At 38.0% G+C, this 22,413-nt stretch overlaps 1 protein-coding gene across 6 annotated transcripts in view; it reads right to left on the bottom strand.

Annotated features, from left to right (window-relative positions):
* Nucleotides 1-22,194, bottom strand: part of LOC135094048 (equilibrative nucleoside transporter 1-like) — a 199,579-nt gene extending 177,385 nt beyond the window's left edge. For 3 of the 6 annotated variants that reach the window (XM_063993791.1, XM_063993796.1, XM_063993795.1), the window contains exon 1: nucleotides 22,059-22,194. In XM_063993791.1, the coding sequence (XP_063849861.1) occupies nucleotides 22,059-22,084 (26 nt within the window). In that variant the 5' untranslated portion in view covers nucleotides 22,085-22,194. The other 3 variants (XM_063993794.1, XM_063993793.1, XM_063993792.1) reach the window with 3 other exon arrangements.
* Nucleotides 22,195-22,413: the final 219 nt, after the last annotated feature.

Below are 22,413 nucleotides of genomic sequence, written 5' to 3'. Positions count from 1 at the left end.
GCCTCTGCTAGTTGGGGGGACCTGAGGAGGTATATTGCTGATTTTCCTTGGAATGACTACTGCTTCTGTGTCAGAGATCCGTCTCTGTGTGCCGAGCGCATAACTGAAGTGATAGTGTCTGGCATGGAGGTGTACATCCCTCACTTTTTTTCTCGACCTAAAACTTTCAAACCTTGGTTTAACATAGCCTGTTCTCATGCTATACATGATAGAGAGGTGGCCCACAAAAGGTACTTGAGCCTTCCATCACCAGAATCTCATGCACTTTATATTTCTGCCCGGTACCATGCCAAGTCTGTTCTCCAACTAGCCAAAAACTCCTTCATTAATAGAGTGTCAAAATCTTCAAGATCTAACCCTCCTCATGACTTCTGCCATCTAGCCAAAAACATCCTCAATGACTTTGCTTCTTATTCTTTTCCTCCTCCATTTCAACCAGATGGCACCCCTGCTATCACATCTATCTCTAAAGCTGCACTCTTCACTCAAACCTTTACTGAAAACTCTACCTTCGATGATTCAGGGCTTGTTCCTTCCTCTCCTCCACCCTCTGACTACTTCATGCTACCTATTAAAATTCTTCACAATGATGTTTTCCATGCCCTCCCTGACCTAAACCCTCAGAAGGCTTGTGAACCTGATGGGGTCCCTCCTATTGTTCTCCAAAACTGCACCTTGCCTCATCAAACTCTTTCAACTTTATATGTCAACATCTACCTTTCCTTCTTGCTGGAAGTTTGCCTACATTCAGCCTGTTCCTAAAAAGGGTGACCGTTCTAATCCCTCAAACTACTGTCCTATTGCTTTAATTTCCTGCCTATCTAAAGTTTTTGAATTTGCCTCAATCTCTTTTTTGAGTTTACCTCAACAGGAAGATTCTTAAATGTCTATCACTTCACAACCTTCTATCTGATCACCAGTATGGTTTCTGTCAAGGCCACTCTACTAGTGATCTTTTGGTTTTCCTTACCGAGTCTTGGTCATCCTCTTTTAGAGATTTTGGTGAAACTTTTGCTGTTGCCTTAGACATATCAAAAGCTTTTGATAGAGTCTGGCACAAAGCTTTGATTTCCAAACTACCCTCCTATGGCTTCTATCCTTCTCTCTGTAACTTTATCTCAAGTTTCTTTTCTGATCATTCTATTGCTGCTGTGGTAGACAGTCACTGTTCTTCTCCTAAATCTATTAACAAACAGTGGTGTTCCTCGGGGTTCTGTCCTGTCATGCACTCTCTTCCTATTATTCATCAATGATCTTTTAAACCAAACTTCTTGCCCTATCCACTCCTACGCTGATGATACCACCCTGCACTTTTCCATGTCTTTTCACAGACATCCAACCCTTCAGGAAGTAAACAGTTCATGCAAAGAAGCCACAGAATGCTTGACTTCTGATCACTCTAAAATTTCTAATTGGGACAAAGCAAACTTGGTATTGTTCAATGCCTTAATAACTCAATTCCTCCATCTATCAACTTGACAACCTTCCAGACAACTATCCTCTTTTCAATGACACTCAACTGGCCCCCTCTTTTACACTGAACATCCTTGGTCTGTCCTTTTCTTATAATCTAAATTGGAAATTTTCTCATCTCATCCCTAGCCAAAACAACTTCTATGAAGTTAGACATTCTGAGATGTCTCCGCCAGTTTTTCTCATCCTCCCCCAGCTGCTAACTCTGCACAGGGGCCTTATTCATCCATGTATGGAGTATGCTTCACATGTCTTTGGGGTTTTTCCACTCATACCACTCTTTTAGGGTTTAATCAAAAGCTTTTCGTCTCAACTCCTCTCCTCTGACTGACTGTCTCCAGCCTCCTTATAATCGCTGGAATGTTGCATCTCTTGCTATCTTCTACCACTGTTTTCATGCTAACTGCTCTTCTGATCTTGCTAACTGCATGCCTTTTCTCCTCCCATGGCCTTGCTGCACAAGACTTTCTTCTTTCTCTCACCCATATTCTGTCCACCTCTCTAATGCAAGAGTTAACCAGTACTCCCAGTCATTCATCCCCTTCTCTGATAAAGTCTGGAACTCCCTTCCTGCTTCTGTATTTCCACGTTCCTATGAATTGAACTCCTTCAAGAGGGAGGTTTCAAGACACTTACCATTTTATTTTTTACCACCACTTCAGACCCTATTTGGGACCGGTATCTCAGTGGGGTTTTTTTCATTAGATTTTTGTTGCCCCTTTGCAATCCTCCTTTATTAAAAAAAGCAAATTACCAGACTACACAAACTAATATAATTCTGATATAAAAAAATTTCTATGATTTTGTCAAACTTATCATTGATTATGTAATTCATTAAAATAGTTTCTATGTACTGGGGAAAAATGGCCTAAAGGGGGAAAAATATCCTAGGTTTGAGATTTCCCCCGGAATCAATCCTGTTCTAATTTTCCCAAGAGGAATTCCAGTCAGTAGGAAAAAATTTCCAGCTACACTGGGAGTGCTTGTCTGCACTTGGTGTAGCTGGATGATGTGAGGTAGCAGCGGGAGACAGGTAGGTGTGCTGGTGATGGCAGAGGGCCTTAGGTACCACTGACTGCATGTCCGTCCTTCCTGGTAGGGGGTGGTGTAGCAGGAGTTGAAGTGATGATGTTAGGCCTTGGATGAAGGCTGCAGGAGTCAGCAAGGCCAGGCTTGGCTTCCTCAAGGTCCTTGTAGGCTGTGTGGCATCACCTCGTGGTGTCCCTTGACACCTCTCTCTCTCTTGACTTTCGTTTGGATTTTCCTACAGGAGTGTAAGATTGGCAGCTGGCCTTTGTTGACACGGAGTGTGTAGTCACCCCTTAGGTCACTACTTGCCTGCCTTCCCTTTTCTGGTGCTCGGGCAGCGTAACCTGCCTGGGAGTTAGCTGGATCAAGAGAGAGCAAGTGTAGTCGTTGAAGGTCTGAGGATGGCGGTGGTACCCATCCGCACTGTTAGGGGATTTGCGATTGCCCCAGCTCAACTCCTCGAACTACTTAACTCTCCCGGGTTTTCCTATAACCTACACACATACAATACCTCCTCCTCTGTCGGATTTTGGTATCCTTATTGCATTACATTAATAATTGAGCAAGTTTTCTGGATATGTGTAGTTGTGGCCCACAGCGTGCAATATTTGAACACCCAAGGTAAGGGGATTTGAGAGATTTTCAGGGGTGGTGAGTATAAATCCTTCTCAATATGAAAACAAAACAAGAAACCCTCAATACACTATGAACACCATAAAAAAAAAAGAAAAAAAAACTTGGTGCAAATGCAAGTGTGAAAAACACATTTTAGAATGTCTGATCAAGTGGCAAATAGTTTCAGATGATCAGAAATCAAATTTGGAAGTGCTATCCCAAAATGCACTTAAGAGGAAAGATGCAGATGATGTTTGCCACCTTGATGAAGTGAGTTAATGGATATTCTTGAGGGCATATGAGCAGGTGTCAGAGATGAAAAGAAAAAAAAATTGTATTATTATAATACAGGTACATCACTCCTTCACAGTTTCTTCACATAAGCCATAAAATAAAGGGTGACTATTCAATCAAATATTTCATGACAAAGGGTCAAAGGTTTTTTTAGACTGAGTGAATGCATTTTACTGAAAAATTTAAAAAAATAAGATCCCAAAGGATATCTTCATATAGCACTTACAGTAAAGAGATGTAGGACTACCAAGAAAAAGCCCTGCATATCTCACAAGTCATTATATCATGGGGAACTGTGTCACACCATTAAGCTCTGATGTAGCACCTATTTATGACTCAGTTTCCACAGGTGTGACAATGCAGTTACCTAACTGGACAAAAGTATAATGTTCAGTGGCATCCTCAGTAACATCCTTTCTATCTGACAACTCATGATCCTGAGAAGATGTGGTAGCCCTTGGAATTATTGTATACCACAGTAAAGTTGAATTAACTACAAAGAAGACACGTACATGTTGAAAATCTGAAAGAGTAAAAGAATCATAAACTATATTGTAATAAAAATTTGACAACATACAGGAGACTATTCAAATTGAGAAAACCTGGGTTGGTATTAAAGACAAAATAAAGCACACAGGATAAAAATGACAGGTTGAAGTAGCATGAAGAAAACAAAGGCTGTTCAGAAAATGACTAAGCTGCTTTCAGAAATATCACCTCAGTGTAAAATGTCCATGACACAATGCCATGCATTGCATAGAGCACACTGTAGTGTAGACAGCTGCTCTAGGACACAACCAGCTATTCCATTCTTTTATTATAGGCACACAGACCACTTGCTCTATCTATATTACCTACATTAATGAAAAAAAAAAAACATATGGCAAAAAGCAGGTACATAGTGTAAATGTGACTGCACACATCCCTTTGTATGTAGGCTTTTATCCCAGAGAAATGCTTGTCTTAATCAAGAGTCAACATAAACATCATCGTCCTCCATGATTACTTTCAACTTTTTTTTTTTTTTTCACGTCAGTGGTAAGGAGAAAACTTAAGAATGCACGTGTTCATAGAGTGCCATGTAAGTACACTTCACACCATCCATGGCATTTCACCACACAGATTTTAAAAGGAAACCAGACGTCATGAAAGGGATTTAGCCATACACGACTGTGGTGGTCTGAAAGCGTTTATAGACATCCTTGGTTGTGCTGTAGATGGTGATACAAGTCGATACATGTTAAAGCAACCTAAAGCTAATGACCAGAGAAACATAGAAAAAGGAAAGTGAACACGATAAGGAAGAAAGCAAAGCTCTATGGATGGAAATAGGAAATGATGCATCTGATGATTTTAAGCACTCCAAAATATGTTATTTAGTATGGTTTCCAGGTACAAAAATAAACAAAATGAGAGGTCAAAAATGGAAATGTGCTGAATTCCCAACATGAGATAAGCAATAGATGAAATGAATATTTTTGAGAGCTTCTGAATGTTGATAATAAAAAAAAACAAGAGGAAAGATTATCCCACACTAATAAGTTACAAATGAAATAAGAGGAACTCGTAATGAGGGGCTTTGAATCAGGTAAATTCCCAGGGTATGATAAAACCCATGGTGAAACACAAAGCAGGAGATAAACCTGAGGTGGTAGCCCTCCATAAATCTTTAAGATTGGCATACTCTACACACACCTGCCATGAGAGTGGAATAAATCTATTATATGTACCATCTTGAAAAACAAAAGGAGACCCACACAGTGCAAAATTTATAGAGCCATGTAGATAAACATTATGACGATACTCAAGTGCAGAATAATAAGGTCAGATCTTCAACATATGCTATCTGAGAACCAAAGTGGTTTCAGGCCTGGAAGGGGAACAGTGGATCATATATTCATCTTAAAAAACTGTCTTGTAAAATTCCTGGGAATCCAACATCCATCATCATATATGAGGCATCACACGCAGTAGTATACCCAAGCACCATTCTCCCAAAAATCGAAATAATGGTATCACACAATTTCCCAAAGTGTTCTAGGTGGTGATTGAGAGACATCGCTCAGAAAATAAGTCCATAATATTGGTGTAGATTTTGGAACTCATTGGCTAAAGCATTTTATTTTGGCAATGAATTGGTGCAGTAGTATACTTATCCACCTGTTCCTGAGAGGACTGTGTGCATGACTATACCCATGCTCACGTTACTCTGTAGTTGTCCCCTGTGTGGAGCATGCATGCCTCACTTCTCTGCTTTGTTTGGTATCACACACACGCATCACTTGCTGAGTATTCTTAAGCAAATCTACTAGATTTTTCAACTTTTCCAGTTGTTAGAGGAATAACAATAATGTCTAGTGATGATGCAAATAGCATGCCATCTACAAGTGATCATTTTTCACCTATGTCATTTTATGGCAAAAAAATAATGAAACTCATACAGCCTCTGTCAGCCCCACATGAATAGATATTAACATTCAAGAGACAATGTGATATCTGCCTTCTTTTAGTTGTAGAGAGAATATTCCGCTGCGATAATCTGTCATTACAGTCTATGGCTTTATATTCAGGAACTCAGTGAGACTATTTTTTGTTAATGGAATAGCAATTTTTCTTTAATATGGCAGAATAATCATGTGAAACATTATTATTATTATTATCATTCATATTGTTATTTGTTGGGTTATGTTGCATTAATATTGCATTTTTCCTGGCAAGGGACATTACAAAATGCAAAATAACGGAAATTGTTAAGGTATTTTCTGGACTATTTTCTTTAATTCTAAATCATATTTTTTTGTTGTTATATTCTCTGTGCCAAAGGACTCATGTAACAACATACAGACCATGAGCTTTAAAAAAGCATAAGCAACATTATCCTACCTATAATTGTTTTGGAGTTTTTTTTTTTTTTTTATAATTTGAAAACTTTAAAGCTGTTTCCTGAGCATATTTAAGAAATGGCACCTGGGTATATTACTGCAGGCAATGCCTTATATGGTTTCTTGACCTGGAGAAAGGATTCACCAGAATCTCTAGAAAGAAAATGTGGACAGTGCTGGAGAAACATGGAATAAATTAAGACCTACTGCTGGCAATTCACAGCACTGAACTACTTATTGGAGTAGACACCAGTTTCGAAGTTAACACTGGTTTCTTCTAAAAAGAAAATACATATTTTGGATATGATATTCAAGCTTTATTCATCTAGATATTACAACGGCAGGTACTTTGAAATTTTTACTAGGACTGGGAAGGAACCACTTCCACCAGTACTAACGATTCCTATTACTCTGGCCAGCGAAATCACCAGAATCGAATCTGATTCTGATTCCACTTGTTCAGTTTGCCAGGATAGTCATTCAGTAAGTAGTCTAACCTCCCACTCTTGCTCATCACTTGTGGTTATTGAGTCCCTTGGATTTAGTGTTCATTGTACTTCTCCCCATCTCTATTTAATGCTTAGGGACTTGGTTTCACTCACTTCTAGGGAATGACTGTTATGCCTGTAGCCATAAAATTTAAATGGGTACAGATTCCTTATTGAATAGTCTATAGATTGTTCCCATTTGATTTTTATTCATTAGGGATTACCTCTCCATTATTGCTTTTGTAAAGAATTGATATATTATTGATTTTAGTCATAGACTATGTAAGTAAATGACTAAATGCATACAAAACCACTTTTTCTTTCATTTGGATCATTAAAAACAAGTGAAAATTCAATAATTTATTCTATATCACAACATAAACATCACAGTCCATCTCATTACAAAATAGTTCACTAAATTAAAATAAAGTAAAAAGATAATTTTGTAGGATTCATACAATATTTCCACTTTATATTGATAATTAATATGAAAGAAACATATGAACTCCTTCACTGTATGGGCAAAAAACAAAGTTAGCTTTTCTTTATCTCCAAAAACAAAATTCTCACATTAAGACTATCACAAAATATACTATTTACAGCATATAAGAAAATAAATGTATATTGTTGGAGACAAAGATAGTCATGGCAGCTGTTAAGCAATGAGGGATATGTAAGGAAGGCAAAGAAGGAGCTAGCAATGGGACAAGAAGACAAAACCCAGTCTGCAAGAGCACACTCCCCAAGCAGGTGACAAGAGCAGGGGAGCACCAAAGGTGAGGTGGAAAGCTGACTTGGTTTTCCTTAGCATAGGTGCCAAAAGTTCTTTTGGACATGAATCAGAATCACAGACACACACACATCCACCACAAATAAAGGCCTACAATGGCCCCATGGGCAGCAGTCTCTACAAACACAAGTTTGCCGCCATTCTTTAATGATCTTTTCTGATTTGACAGCTGGAAATCAGAAGCATTGCTCAGTCCCCTAACTATCCCTACCTCCTCTGGTTGAGCGAGGTGTATATATATATATATATATATATATATATATATATATATATATATATATATATATATATATATATATATATATATATATATATATATATATATATATATATATATATATATATATATATATATATATATATATATATATATATATATATATATATATATATATATATATATATATATATATATATATATATATATATATATATATATATATATATATTAGAAAGCTGTTCCTCTCATCTCCCAAACCTCACTTCTGCACGGCTTCTGGTCAGGTAACACACCACACCACTGCAGCTGTGGCCATGGAAGGCCAGGGAGAGGAAAGAGGGAACACTTATCACACCTACCTTCCCAAACCACACAGTGGGTTGGAGAAAGGGTTTCAGAGTCCCTGTAGCTTGCTTGCAAGGGAAAATGTCCTGTCCAGCCTGGCAGTGGTCTGTCACAGCAGTCACCAACACACAGGGGCAAGGGAGAGAGACACCAGCTCTCACGGGGCACAGTTTATTATTACTCACTAGAAACACAGTTTTACAGTACCTGGTGATTGCTCACACGCCACAGCAATCACATGAGCTCACTGTCCTCGCACATAGTTGCACAGCTCCCAAAAAATGCAGGGGGTAGACACAAAGCGAGGGAAATGGGGACACACAGTTAAGGTCTGTCATCTCTTGCAGTGCAACTCTGACTACCTGTAACGAGTCCTGACATTGCCACCTGCCATCTTTGGGCCACACTCTCCCTTCCCTGCCAACTCTCTGTTGTTCTCTTTCTCACCCACACCTACTCATGGATATACAATCAGACATACACACACACATACAGGGGCACATACACAACAAAATATATATATATATATATATATATATATATATATATATATATATATATATATATATATATATATATATATATATATATATATATATATATATATATATATATATATATATATATATATATATATATATATATATATATATATATATATATATATATATATATATATATATATATATATATATATATATATATATATATATATATATATATATATATATATATATGTGAACAGGGACACACCAGAGTTTCTTCTTTATTTATTGCAATGTTTCACCTTACACAGAAGGCATCATCAGTCCAAAAAGTAAAAGCAACATTGAGTATATCATAAAGCACATCTTCTCCAAGCCATGAATTGGTTAGTTGTAAGCACATTTATGTTTTTATTTTTAATTAGAGTGAGGTTTCCTAGATTCCTATCTTTTAGTGATGTTCTAAATGGAAGGTATGTTAGTGACTGTATAGGGATCTGTAGGAAATTAGAAAAACTCCATTATAAGGTCAACAAAACAAAACTAGATATAGAATTCCTAAGCAAATATAAAGTCTATAACATTATACCTAAATTTATCTACTTTGAATTACACAACCCTAACATCAGGAACTCTAAAACCTATCAGTCATACCAGTTTAAACTACTTAGAAATAAATAACAAAAATTAACTTACAAGTAACTGATTTTGATCAAGCTTACCTTAACTTTAAAAATAGTTTCATATTTGGATTTAATTGCCTTTAAACTAGATAACAACGTAGCAACCAATACAAATTAAAACATGACACCACTCATAATAAAAAATTAGAAGCCTTGGGTATTCTCATCAATAATTCAGTAAACAAGGATAAAACAATCACCAACCTTTCAAATAGAACACTGACTACTTCAGATCTGGATATATTATACTTTTACTAGGACTCTCATACTCCCACAACAAATGTAAGATTAACTTCATGAATAATTTCCTTGCCTTTGAACATCTAGTCAATACTCTTAAATTTCATATAAGCCCAAGGAATGGGAAAGTTCAATTAAGGACATTTCTTCAATAGTGCACTCTTCATTTCAAGATTTCAACACAGCAAAATATTCTTACCTGAAATTACCACAAGCTCTCTATGACTCTCATTAAATTAAAATCAGATTCAATTATTATTACTAAACCAGACAAGGGTCATAGCACAGTGGTTATGAATAAAAAAGATTACCCCTTGAAAGTTGAACATAAATTAAAGATAAATCTTTCCATTACATTACTAAATTTAAAGATAATCTAGCAAGACTACTGAGACAACTCTTTAAACTGAAGGTTATCACTAGAGATATTTTTAACCACCTATTCATTGGTGACTCATCTCCTGGCACCCTATATGGCCCTCCGAAAACTCACAAAACTGGTAACCCTATCAGGCCCATCCTCAGTACCATTAATACATTTAATCATAAAATCAGCTAAATATTTTGTTCCATACTGGAAGCACTGTCAAATAAATTTACCTTAAAAAATTCTTATGATTTCATTAAAGAAATAAATAAATTAAAGTTCATGACACTGCCATGGTTAATCTTTTATATTTAAGTCACATTTCACTATCTCCCTTGATGAAATAATTCAAATTCAAATAATTTGTAATGAACTAGTTAAGGGCATGACACTTGCCTTAATTATACAAAATAAATAAATAAATAAATAAATAAATAAAAAATATGTATTATTATTATTATTATTATTATTATTATTATTATTATTATTATTATTATTATTAGACCTGGCAATTAAAGACCCCTTTCTTGTTTGATAATAAATTACATGCCCATGTTGATGGTATGGCTATGGGTTCTTGCCTTGGCCCTACTCTTGCTAATGCTTTTCTATATCATCATGAAACAAAGTGGTTAAATGAGAGCCCTAGTGAGTTTAAACCTGTTTTACAAAAGATATGTTAATAACACCTTTCTTTTATTTAAACACTCTCAACACATCCCTAAATTTTTAAGTTATTAAAATTCTACACTCCCTAATACTGAATTCACTAGCGAGATCTAAAACAATGGTTCTATCATATTCTTGGATGTAATAATGATTCATATTAACAACCAACTATATACTGTTGTTTACCGCAAACCAACTTTCACAAACTTGGTGATTAATTATTTATCTTTTATTACAAGATTATTTAAGATTAATGATATCAAAACCTTATATCATTGCTACACTTTATCTTCTAGCTGGTTTACTTTTGACCATGAAGTAAATTTTTTAAGGGCATATTTTCATAATAACAGATTTCTGTTACGCATCATTAATAATACCATATACAATTTTTTTTAAAAAGCTAGTTTAGTCGGCCTTCCTCAAATCTCATACAGGTGACATATAAGAAATATATAAAATTACTTTACCACGGTCATCTTCATGATACTATCAGAAAGAGACATATACCATACTTTTTTTTTTTTTTTATTTATAGGAGGAGCACTGGCCAAAGGCAACAAAAATTCAATAAAAAAAAAAGCCCACTGAGATGCCAGTCCCAGAAAAGGGTCCAAAGCGGTAGTCAAAAATTGAAGGATAAGTGTCTTGAAACGTCCCATTTTAAAAAATTCAAGTCATAGGAAGGTGGAAATACAGAAGCAGGCAGGGAGTCCCAGAGTTTACCAGAGAAAGGGATGAATGATTGAGAATACTGATTAACACTTGCATTAGAGAGGTGGACAGAATAGGGGCAAGATCAAAAGAACAGTTAGCATGAAAATAGCAGGAGATAGCTAGAGATATAACACTGTGGCAATGAAAGAGAGGCTGAGAGCAGTCAGTTAGAGGAGAGGAGTAGATGAAATGAAAAGCTTTTGATTCCACCCTGTCTAGAAAAGCAGTATGAGTGGAACCCCCCACAGACATGTGAAGCATACTCTATACACAGACAGATAAGGCCCTTGTACAGAGTCAGCCTCTTGGGCCGGGGGGGATGAGAAAAACTGGCGGAGATGTCTCAGAATGCCTAACTTCAGAGAAACTGTTTTAGCTAGAGATAAGATGTGAAGTTTCCAGTTCAAATTACATGTAAAGGACAGACCGAGGATGTTCAGTGTAGAAGAGGGAGACAATTGAGGGTCACTGAAGACGAGGGGATAGTTATCTGGAAGGTTGTGTTGACTTGATAGATAGAGGAATTGAGTTTTTGAGGCATTGAACAATACCAAGTTTGCTCTGCCCAAATCTGAAATTTTAGAAAGATCAGAAATCAGGCATTCTTTTGCTTCCCTGTGTGAAATGTTTACTTCCTGAAGTGTTGGATGTGTATGAAAAAGACGTGGAAAATTGCAAGGTGGTATCATCAGCGTAGGAGTGGATAGGACAAGAAGTTTGGTTTAGAAGGTCAGTGATGAATAATAAGAAGAGAGTGGGTGACAGGACAGATCCCTAAGGAACACCACTGTTAATAGATTTAGGAGAAGAACAGTGACTGTCTACCACAGCAGCAATAGAACGGTCAGAAAGGAGATGAAGTTACAGAAAGAAGGATAGAAGCTGTAGGAGGCTAGTTTGGAAATCAAAGCTTTGTGCCAGACTCTATCAAAAGCTTTTGATATATCCAAGGCAGCAGCAAAAGTTTCACCAAAATCTCTAAAAGAGGATGACCAAGACTTAGTAAGGAAAGCCAGATCACCAGTAGAGCAGCCTTGACGGAACTCATACTGGCAAACAGAGAAGTTGTGAATTGATAGGCATTTAACATCCTGTTGAGGAAATTAAAGTAATAGCATGGTAGTTTGAGGAATTAGAACAGTCTCCATTTTTAGGAATAGGCTGAATATAGGCAAACTTCCAGAAAGAAGGAAAGGTAGATGTTGACAGAGAGAGTTGAAAAAGTTTGACTACGCAAGGTGCAAGCATGGAGGCACAGCTTTGGAGAACAACAGGAGGAACCCCATCAGGTCCATAAGCCTTCTGATGCTTTAGGCCAGTGAGGGCATGGAAAACGTCATTGCAAAGAATTTCAATAGGTAGCATGAAGTAGTCAGAGGGTGGAGGAGAGAGAGGAACAAGCCCTGAATCATCCAAGGTAGCGTTTTTAGCAAAGGTTTGAGTGAAAAGTTCAGTTTTAGAGATAGATGTGATAGTAGTAGTGCCATCAGGTTGAAATAAAGGTGGGAAAGAAGAGATGTTTTTGGCTAGATGCCAGAAGTCATGAGGGGAGTTAGATCATGAAAGATTTTGACACTTTCTATTAATGAAGGAGTTTTTGGCTAGTTGGAGAACAGACTTGGCATGGTTCCAGGAAGAAATATAAAGTGCATGAGATTTTGTTGATGGAAGGCTTAAGTATCTTTTGTGGGCTACCTCTCTATCATGAATAGTACAAGAACAAGCTGTGTTAAACCAAGGTTTGGAAGGTTTAGGTCGAAAAAAAGTGAGGGATGTATGCCTCCATGCCAGACACAATCACCTCTGTTATGCACTCAGCACACAAAGATGGGTCTCTGGCATGGAAGCAGTAACCATTCCAAGGAAAATCAGCAAAATACCTCCTCAGGTCCCCCCAACTAGCAGAGGCAAAACACCAGAGGCACCTCCGTTTAGGGGGTTGGTGAGGATGGATTGGAGCGATAAGACAAGATACAGATATGAGGTTGTGATCAGAGGAGCCCAGCAGAGAAGAGAGCATAAGCAGAAGGATTAGAGGTCAGGAAAAGGTCAAGAATGTAGGGTGTATCTCAATGATGGTCAGGAATATGAGTAGGGTGTTGCACCAATTGCTCTTGGTCATGGAGTATAGCAAAGTTGAAGGCTTGTTCACTAGGATGGTCAGTGAAGGGAGAGGAAAGCCAAAGCTGGTAGTGAACACTGAAGTCTCCAACAATGGAGATCTCCACAAAAGGGAAGAGAGTCAGGATGTGCTCCACTTTGAAAATTAAGTAGGCAAAGAATTTCTTATAATCAGAGGAGTTAGGAAAGAGGTATACAGCACAGATCAATTTAGTCTGAGGAGTGACTGTAGTCGTAGCCAGATGGTGGAAAATTTGGATGACTCAAGAGCGTGGGCACGAGAGCAGGTTAAGTCATTGCGCACATAAACACAACATCCAGCTTTGGATTGAAAATGAGAATAGAGATAGTAAGAGGGAACAGAAAAGGGGCTACTGTCAGTTGCCTCACACACCTATGTTTCAGCGAGGAAAAGAAGATGAGGTTTAGAAGAGGAGAGGTGGTATTCTACCGATTAAAAATTAGATCTAAGATCGCAAATGCTGCAGAAGTTAATGAAGAAAAAGGTGATATGTATGTCAAGACACTTAGGTTCATTATCAGAAGAGCAGTCCGACCTGGGGACATTTGTGGTCCCCTCCCCAGATGGGGACTCCGAGGCTGATGTAGGATTTGCAATGATAATTTTGAATTTTTGAGTGAAGGGTGTGTGTGTTATTAGGTGCTTGTAGTTTTGTGTGGAGGAAGAGAGTTGTCTTTAAAGGGCAGGCTGTGACTGCCCCCTTGTGTTGTGAGACACAAAGGGAAACATTCAGTGAGGTCATAGCTGGGTTTAATGATAAGTTCACAGTACCCCCCTGATCCAGTGTTTTAGACCTCACTGGGAGTAATTATCATTTTGGCAAGTGCCTACTTCCTCCTCCACATAAGACACAATACCCTGATACCGAGTTCTTTCTTATTTTCACCAATATGTACACTATTACCTCTTTTTTTTATTTAAAGACAGTATTCCTATTGGACTTATCTCTAACACCATTTAAGAATTTACTTGCAAGACTCTATATATTGGAGAAACTTAGAGGAATCTAACACACAGAATCAGTGAACATAAAGGTAACTTGATACATACGCAGAAACAGTTAGCTCATCCCCCATTTTCAGCAGTAAGAACACACACATACACATGATCATTTGTTTTCAGAGGATTTCAGCACATTACAAAAAGCTGACACACATAAAGACATTAAAATTTGAAGTTATTTACATTAAACACTTGAGACCTGAACTGAATAACCAATTATCAACACACTTATATCTTTTATAAACTGTTCAGAGGTTTGGGTTCTGAAACAACACCAATCCAAACCCACACACCACCACCCTTTGTCAGTCCTCACCACTCCACCAGCAGGAATACACAAAGATCGTTCTGGCAATACTACACCCTTAGTTTTACTGTTTACTTATATACTAATGTTAGCCTATAAGTTAGTTTTCCAATATATATCACTGCTGGTTGAGTCTTTTTTATTATTTACTTACCTGCATTGTATATTTTCATTTTACTTCATTTATGTTTATCTGTTCTCATGTTCACTTTGTCTCACATTGTCGTGCCCTCTATGGGAAACCTTAGTGTCTTATGTTTAATATTTTTATGTTTTACAATATATTCAATGTTTTTTTTTTTACCTTTTAGCCAAATGATGCCTTTTGCTATCTGGCCACCACCACTACTACTGATACAAAAATGCCTTGAATGAAATCATCACTTTAGCACCAACTCTGTCATGGCCTATATGAAGCAGAAGTGGTGGATCCCTAAAATGAGGTCATCGTTTTCCATTTCCAGTTCCACTGTTGAAATATCAGGTTACCAGTTACTAAGGAAAGGAGGACGTACCTAAACATGGTGTCTGTGTCTGTGTTTGATCAGATGTTAAGTACAGAGAGATACTAACTGATGTTCCGAACAGCTTGTTCCATCTTTCTGATTTTGATGTACATATTGCAATCATTTACAGGCCACAGTCTAACTCAGATTCTGACAATAAAATTTTAATTTATTTTCTTTATAGTTTTTGTCCTGTCAAGGGAACTGTAATAATATATGATTTTAATTTGCTAGACATAAGATGGAATAATGATCGTAGGTCTAGAGGTCTCACCAACTACCATCTCTTTTACAGTTGTTTTACTTTACTTGGACCTTCTCAGTGGGTGATGGAACCAACATTTGTATCATCAGATAATATTCTTGATCTGACATTCACTACACAGATAGTGAGAGTTGGTATGGTACAGGTGCACCCGCTTTCCAGGTCTATGGGTATTCTTCTGTTTCCAGTTCCTATATATTTCAATATTCTTCTGATTATCTTGAATTCCCTTGTTTCAGATTATGGCATAAATAAGCCTACCAGAAAATTAAATTCTTTGTCTATCACTGATCAGGATTTTGAATTTAATAGTCTGAATACTAATTAATTGTTGTCCAGACTTAATGATATTTGACCTTTAATTTCCAGTTATGTTCCTCTTAACCCATGCAGCCCCACACTATTTGGAGTCTTTTTCCATCTCAGTCCCAAGCCCAAATATTCTTTTTACTGCATAAATCAATTGGAAATTATCTAAAGCTGAGGGAAAAATATACAATAACACTCATCTCAGCTTATTTTTGCCCCTATAGGGATGGTTATGAGGAGTACCACAATGTGTCCTCCAGCCTGTCCTCACCTTGCATGCCACTCTGACACTATCATTCTTGCTTTAGTGTTGTTTGTAGGCAGTAACATTGTTTCTTTACCCATATATATGCACAACCATGTACAATCTATAGGAATAACTAAATACAGGAGGAGGAGGCAGTAGACACCTGCCAAAACAATAATTACTCCCAGTGAGGTCTAAAGCACTGGATCAGGGGGTGCTGTGAATTTATCATTAAACCCAGCTGTGACCTCACTGAAGGTTTCACAAGGGGGCAGTCACAGCTTGTCCTCTAAAGACAATTCTCCTCCTTCACACAAAACTACAGGCACCTAATTTCACACACCCTTCACTTAAAATTCAAAATTATCATGGCAACTCCTACACCAGCCTCAGAGTCCTGATTAGGGAAGGGACCATAAATGTCACCATGTCGGACTGCACTTCTGGTATCGACCCTAAGTATCTTGACAGCACCACCCCCTCAACTTTCTCTTCATTAACTTTTGCAACATTTGCAGTCTTAGATCTAATTTCCAATCTGTAGACCACCACCTCTCCTCTACTAAAACTCATCTTTTCCTCACTGAAACACAGGTGTCTGCAGTAACTGACAGTAGCCCCTTTTCTTTTCCTTCCTACTTTCTCTATCCTCCAAACTTATATGTCGCATCTATGCGTGCAACAACTTAACCTGCTCTCATGTCCATGCTCTTGGATTTTCAAAGTTTTCCACTATCTGGCTATGTCTACAGAGCCACTCTCTAACTAAATTTATCTGTGCTGTATACCTCTCATCTAACTCCTTTGACTATAAGAAATTCTTTGACTACTTAACTTCTAAAGTGGAGCACATTCTGATTCTCTTCCCTTTTGCAGAGATCTCCATTCTTGGAGACTTCAATATTCACCACCAGCTTTGGCTTTCCTCTCCCTTCACTGACCCCATGGTGTACTAGCCTTTAATTTTGCTATCCTCCAAGACCTAGAGTAACTGGTGCAACATCCTCCTCATATTTCTGATCATCTTGGAGATACACCCAACATTCTTGACCTTTACCTAACCTCTAATTCTTCTGTTTATCCTGTTACCCAATCTTCTCCATTGGGCTCCTACAATCAGAGTCTCATATCTGTATCTTGTCCTATCACTCCAGTCCCTCAGGTTCTCCCAAAGCAAAGGTGCCTCTGGCATTTTGCCTCTGCTAGTTGGGGGGACTTGAGGAGGTATTGTGCTGATTTTCCTTGGAATGACTACTGCTTCCATGTCAGAGACCCATCTCTGTGTGTTGAGTGCACAACAAAGGTGATGGTATCTGGCATGGAGGTGTACATTCCTCACTCTCTCTCTCAACCTAAAACTTCCAGACCTTGGTTTAACACAGCCTGTTCTCATGCTATATATGATAGAGAGGTGGCCTACAAAGGGTAGAAGTTTACAGCAAAAAACTCATTTACCCTTCCCCTTGAATGTGCATAGACTTTAAGTTCATAAAGTGAATGGTTTGGCTGTGGTGAAGAGAGGAATATAAACATATGTAACTTTTGCTTTCCCGCCACCTTGTGTGGCATGTTCACCATTACTGTGGCTTGATGTGGCGTGAGTCAAATGATGCTCTCTATCTCTCTCTCTCTTTCAAATGGAGAGAGAGCTACCACATATCCAATTTGGAAACGCTTAGCTACCATACAAGCCACATAAATATATAGCTCTCAGCAGGCCCTCATTGGACAAATGCGATGTCAGCTATTGCTGACAGTAAGGACTGCACTGATTAAAAAACAGAGTACAGTGGAACCTCGGTTCTCTAACTTAATTTGTTCCTGAATGCCATTCAAAATCCAAAATGTTAAAAAATCAAAACTATTTTCACCATAGAAATCAATGTAAAATGGATTAATCCATCCCCAGACACCAGCCTACCCTGTCTTAGTCACTTATGACAGATGCTCCCGCAGCCAAGATGGTTGCTTCACAACATCTCCAGCTCACAAATTGTTTATCCAGAAAGGGTGTATTGAATGAACTTAGTGACACAGAACTCATCAGAAGATACTGTTTAGATCATGCATGTATTCTCTTTGTCACTGATCTAGTGAGGGAAGCCTTACAGAGGGACACAGAGAGGAGCAACCCACTTACTGCCAAAATGAAGGTGATTGTGATATTTAGACATCTTGCTGATGGGAAAAACAACTGGAAAAATGCAGTAGTGCAGTACTGATGGCATTGTGGGTCATTGAGAAAGCCACAGGTGGCTCAGGATTACTCCTGAGCACTGAAAACTGTTTGTTTACATCAAAGCTTTTCAAATATATAAAAATTAATAGATATTTATAGAAACTACAAATTAGTAATAAGCAGCAGCTTTTGCTGTCTTTTATTATTTGAAATCAAGTAATTTTGTTCTAGAACCAAATTATAGTAGCACAACCAAAACAATAATGAGTTCAAAATTTTGTTTGAAAGGGAAGGCATTCAGTAACCAAGGTTCCACTGTATTCTTGATATTCTGCCTTATTCTATCAAACCACCATCAGCTTTGAAACAAAGGCATGCTATTCTATGGAATAATTAAAAATCTATTTGCAGCATCCACAGCTGATGGTGTGAAGCAGCGAGTCTCTTAATCTGTTCATTTGGTTGAGTGGGAATGAAAGTAACCACTTTGATTCCTCTCTACTATTTTCCTTACATTTGGTGGGAAATATTGATAATAACACACCAACCATCACCAGTGTACATGAATCTACAGTGATTATATCTATACTGGTCTCAAGTCAATATATACAACTAATGTGCCAATAAAATAGAAAATAAGAAGAGTTAGACACGGAGTCATCAAGACTCGTCAAGGTCACTGCTAAAAGTATAAACAATGAGGAAAGGGACATCAACCCTTGTACAGTATGCCAAAAGAATTGCAAAACAGGTATGAAATGCAGTAATTGCATTATGTGGACCTATTGCAGCTGCACCCAACTACCAGTCTATGTCATGATAGCCCCAACAAATTCAATGAGGAAATACACATGTCAGGCCTGCAATGAACAAGGTCATGAAAATTACAATGAATTCACCAGTGAATTAAAGGAGTACATATCAAGAGAAGGAGAAGACAAGGAAAAGGATCAAAATATAGACCCACCAGACAGCCAACCACTAGCACCATCTAAACATTCCAAAGAGGAAGAGGCAGTGAAGGAAGAAACAGTAGCCTCAGAACAACCACAGCACCATCCTAACCTGTCAGGTGTCACTCACTCATGACACAACAAGAAATGTAGGACAGAGCCAAACTACAACTTCACTGCAGGAGGCACAAGGAGAAAACCACACCAGGAAGCCTAAGGTCAGTAAATTTTCAGTAATAACTGAAAATTACTTTAATTTCCCCCACCTAAACTGGGATGATGAAAAAGTGCAAGAAGGCTCTAATGAAGATGGACAACTGATCAACATAATGGAATAACATTTCCTTTCCCAAATCATCTGGATTCCCACAAGAGAGAAAACATCTTATATCTGATTATCAAAAATATTGTAAACTTAGTCCACTCATATGAGGTAAAGAAAACCATTATGTCAGGTCACAACGTGATCATGTAAAAACAACAACCATCCTACCAGCAAAGCAGGAAAGACCTGAACGGAAAATCAAAACAGATACCACCCTCAGAAACCCAAATTTTTACAGTCTGAACATAAATTGGAAAAAAGATAAGATCAGAACTCCAGAAAATAAATTGGGAAACCCAGCTAGAGGACAAAGAACTCAAGGAAATGCTGGATGACATCATGAGTAGTTGCCAGAAAATCTGCAGCAAACATGTTCCCAAAATAAACGCAAAGAACAATAAAAATGAGATCCCTTGTGACTGTAAAATCCTCATGAGAAGAATAGTCCTACAACTAAAACTAAAAATAACATTCTATTTAGTACAAGAAAAAATTGAAGCCAAACTTAAAGATATAGAAGACACAATCACAGCATCACATGAAAAACAACATAGAAGAGAGGAAAAGAAAGTGATGACAAATATGAAAGAAAACTCAAAATGCTTCTTCTCATAAACAAAACAAACTGAAAAACAGGACTACTGTATGTCCCCTCACGAAAAAAAATGGAGAAGTGACTGGTGACCCAAAAGAAATGGCCAATATCCTCAAAAGGCAATATGACAGTGTCTTCAGCACACCCTGTGCAGAAATAAATTATACAGGACCCACAGTCATTCTTTGTGAACCATGCAAGGGATCCCAGAAAATTAAGCAGCAGTGATATCAGCAAGACAGATATCACAGCTGCAATTGATGCCATTGCAAATGATACAGCAGCTGGGCTTGATGGTTTCCATACAAAATTATTAAAACTGCAAGAAAGAATTGGCTAGACCCCTTCAGATTCTATGGAGCTCCTCACTGAAGATCAGCATCATCCCAGAAACTCTCAAATCTGTCATAATCACACCTATACACTAGAGGAAACAAAGGACTAGCCAGCAAGTATAAACCAGTTGCACTGACATCCCATCTTACCAAGATCTGTGAAAGGGTAAACAGTAAACAACTATTTCATAGAGAAGAAAGCGTCAAATATCTGGGTATCCTAATCAGCAGCAATGGCACTTTCAATACATCAACAAATTGGTAAAATCTGCAAGACGTCTGAGTGGATGGATACTAAGAACTTTCACCACTAAGAAGGACCACTCCTTAAAGACACCATGGAAAGCCCTGGTTGTGACGAGACTTGAGTACTGCTGCCAACTCTGGTCTCCACACACCATCCAAGAAATAGTCACCCTGGAAGCTCCTCAAAGATCATTCGCTTAAAAAAAAACAGTGGAGTACACCTCAACTACTGGGAGAAACTAAAACAACTCAACATGTATTCCATGCAAAGAGAATGCTACATAGTAATGTATGTTTGGAAGAGGATTGAAGGCAGTGACCCACCATCCAGGACAAGGCAAACTTTGTTACATCTAAGGGACCAGTGACAAAATTCAGCTAGTGAAGACCTTGAAACACAACTCCTTCACTCACAACAGACCTTGACTATTCAACTGCCTACCCCAGACACTTAGAGATCTAAGTGGAATCACCAATGAATCTTTCAAAATTAAATTATACAAATGGCTCTGTGATCTATCAGACCAGCCACCTACACCAGGATACACCAGCCAACATCACAACAAATTGCCTGAAATTATTTAAGACTGGATAGACCATGATGGAGCAACTGGTACAAGCGGAGGTCCAGCTCAGCTTCGTCATTAACGGACGGCATCATCACAAGTAACAAGAGTAAGTAAAGCAACACCAGGATATTAGAAGCAGTGGCACCACAGCCTGCAGTCTCCTTCAAATTCCAACAAGAACCACAAATAACATTATATTTGAATTTACGATTCACACATTATTGGTTGAAATGATATGGACGTGCAACATATCTTGTTATATAAGATATCAATGTGACATACACAATTGCACATGCACACCATATTTCATTTGCTAAACACAAGCTGTGGCTTTTAACGTAAGCTCGGTAATCACCTTGACTTTTTTTTTTTTTTTTTATGTTATTAAACAAACATATGCCTACTTTTCTGGTATCTATGTGGAACAAATGCCGCTTAACTTCAGGGTGTGAACGGGTTTTCCTCCCGCACACACAGCGGCAAAGTTGAGGGGCATCACAGGACATGTCAAAGACGTCGACAGCTTCGAAGTGGACTTATTTTGTTTACATGCTTCAGGCTGACGACGGTGCTGCCATCTCCACGCAAAACTCGGGGGTCCTCCCATTTGCGTGAAAACTTTCCTAATATCTAACGTCCTTGGTACATACACTTTTCTCTGATTAGACTCTCGTACATTCACTTACGTTCACCAAAATGCACAATCCACTACATCATCACTTATCTTTACAGTCTCTCCTACAGCCGTGCAATCATTTGCCCTGTATTTCGTGTACTTACACTTTCCCTGCCGTTGATTTCTCCATATTGTCTATATGACTGCGCACCTACATATCACCTGTACTTTGTCCAAGCGTACAAAGCTCACTGCCGCTGAACGAGTCTCGGGCCTTCGGCACGACTCAGTTGGTACCTGCACACTTGTTACCAACTAGTAATATTGATAGTAATTTAACAATGTTACTGCTGCTGCTGCTGCTATCGCTGCTACTTCCAATCCTACTACTATCACCAAAACTACTACTACTGCTACTATTACTACTAATACTATTACTCTCTCTCTCTCTCTCTCTCTCTCTCTCTCTCTCTCTCTCTCTCTCTCTCTCTCTCTCTCTCTCTTAGGCTGTAAGTAGTG

This window comes from Scylla paramamosain, chromosome 44 (assembly GCF_035594125.1).
Source record: "Scylla paramamosain isolate STU-SP2022 chromosome 44, ASM3559412v1, whole genome shotgun sequence".
NCBI classification, from domain to species: domain Eukaryota; kingdom Metazoa; phylum Arthropoda; class Malacostraca; order Decapoda; family Portunidae; genus Scylla; species Scylla paramamosain.
The sequence above is the reverse complement of the archived record's forward strand: the minus strand, read 5'-3'. Positions and strand labels throughout refer to the sequence as shown.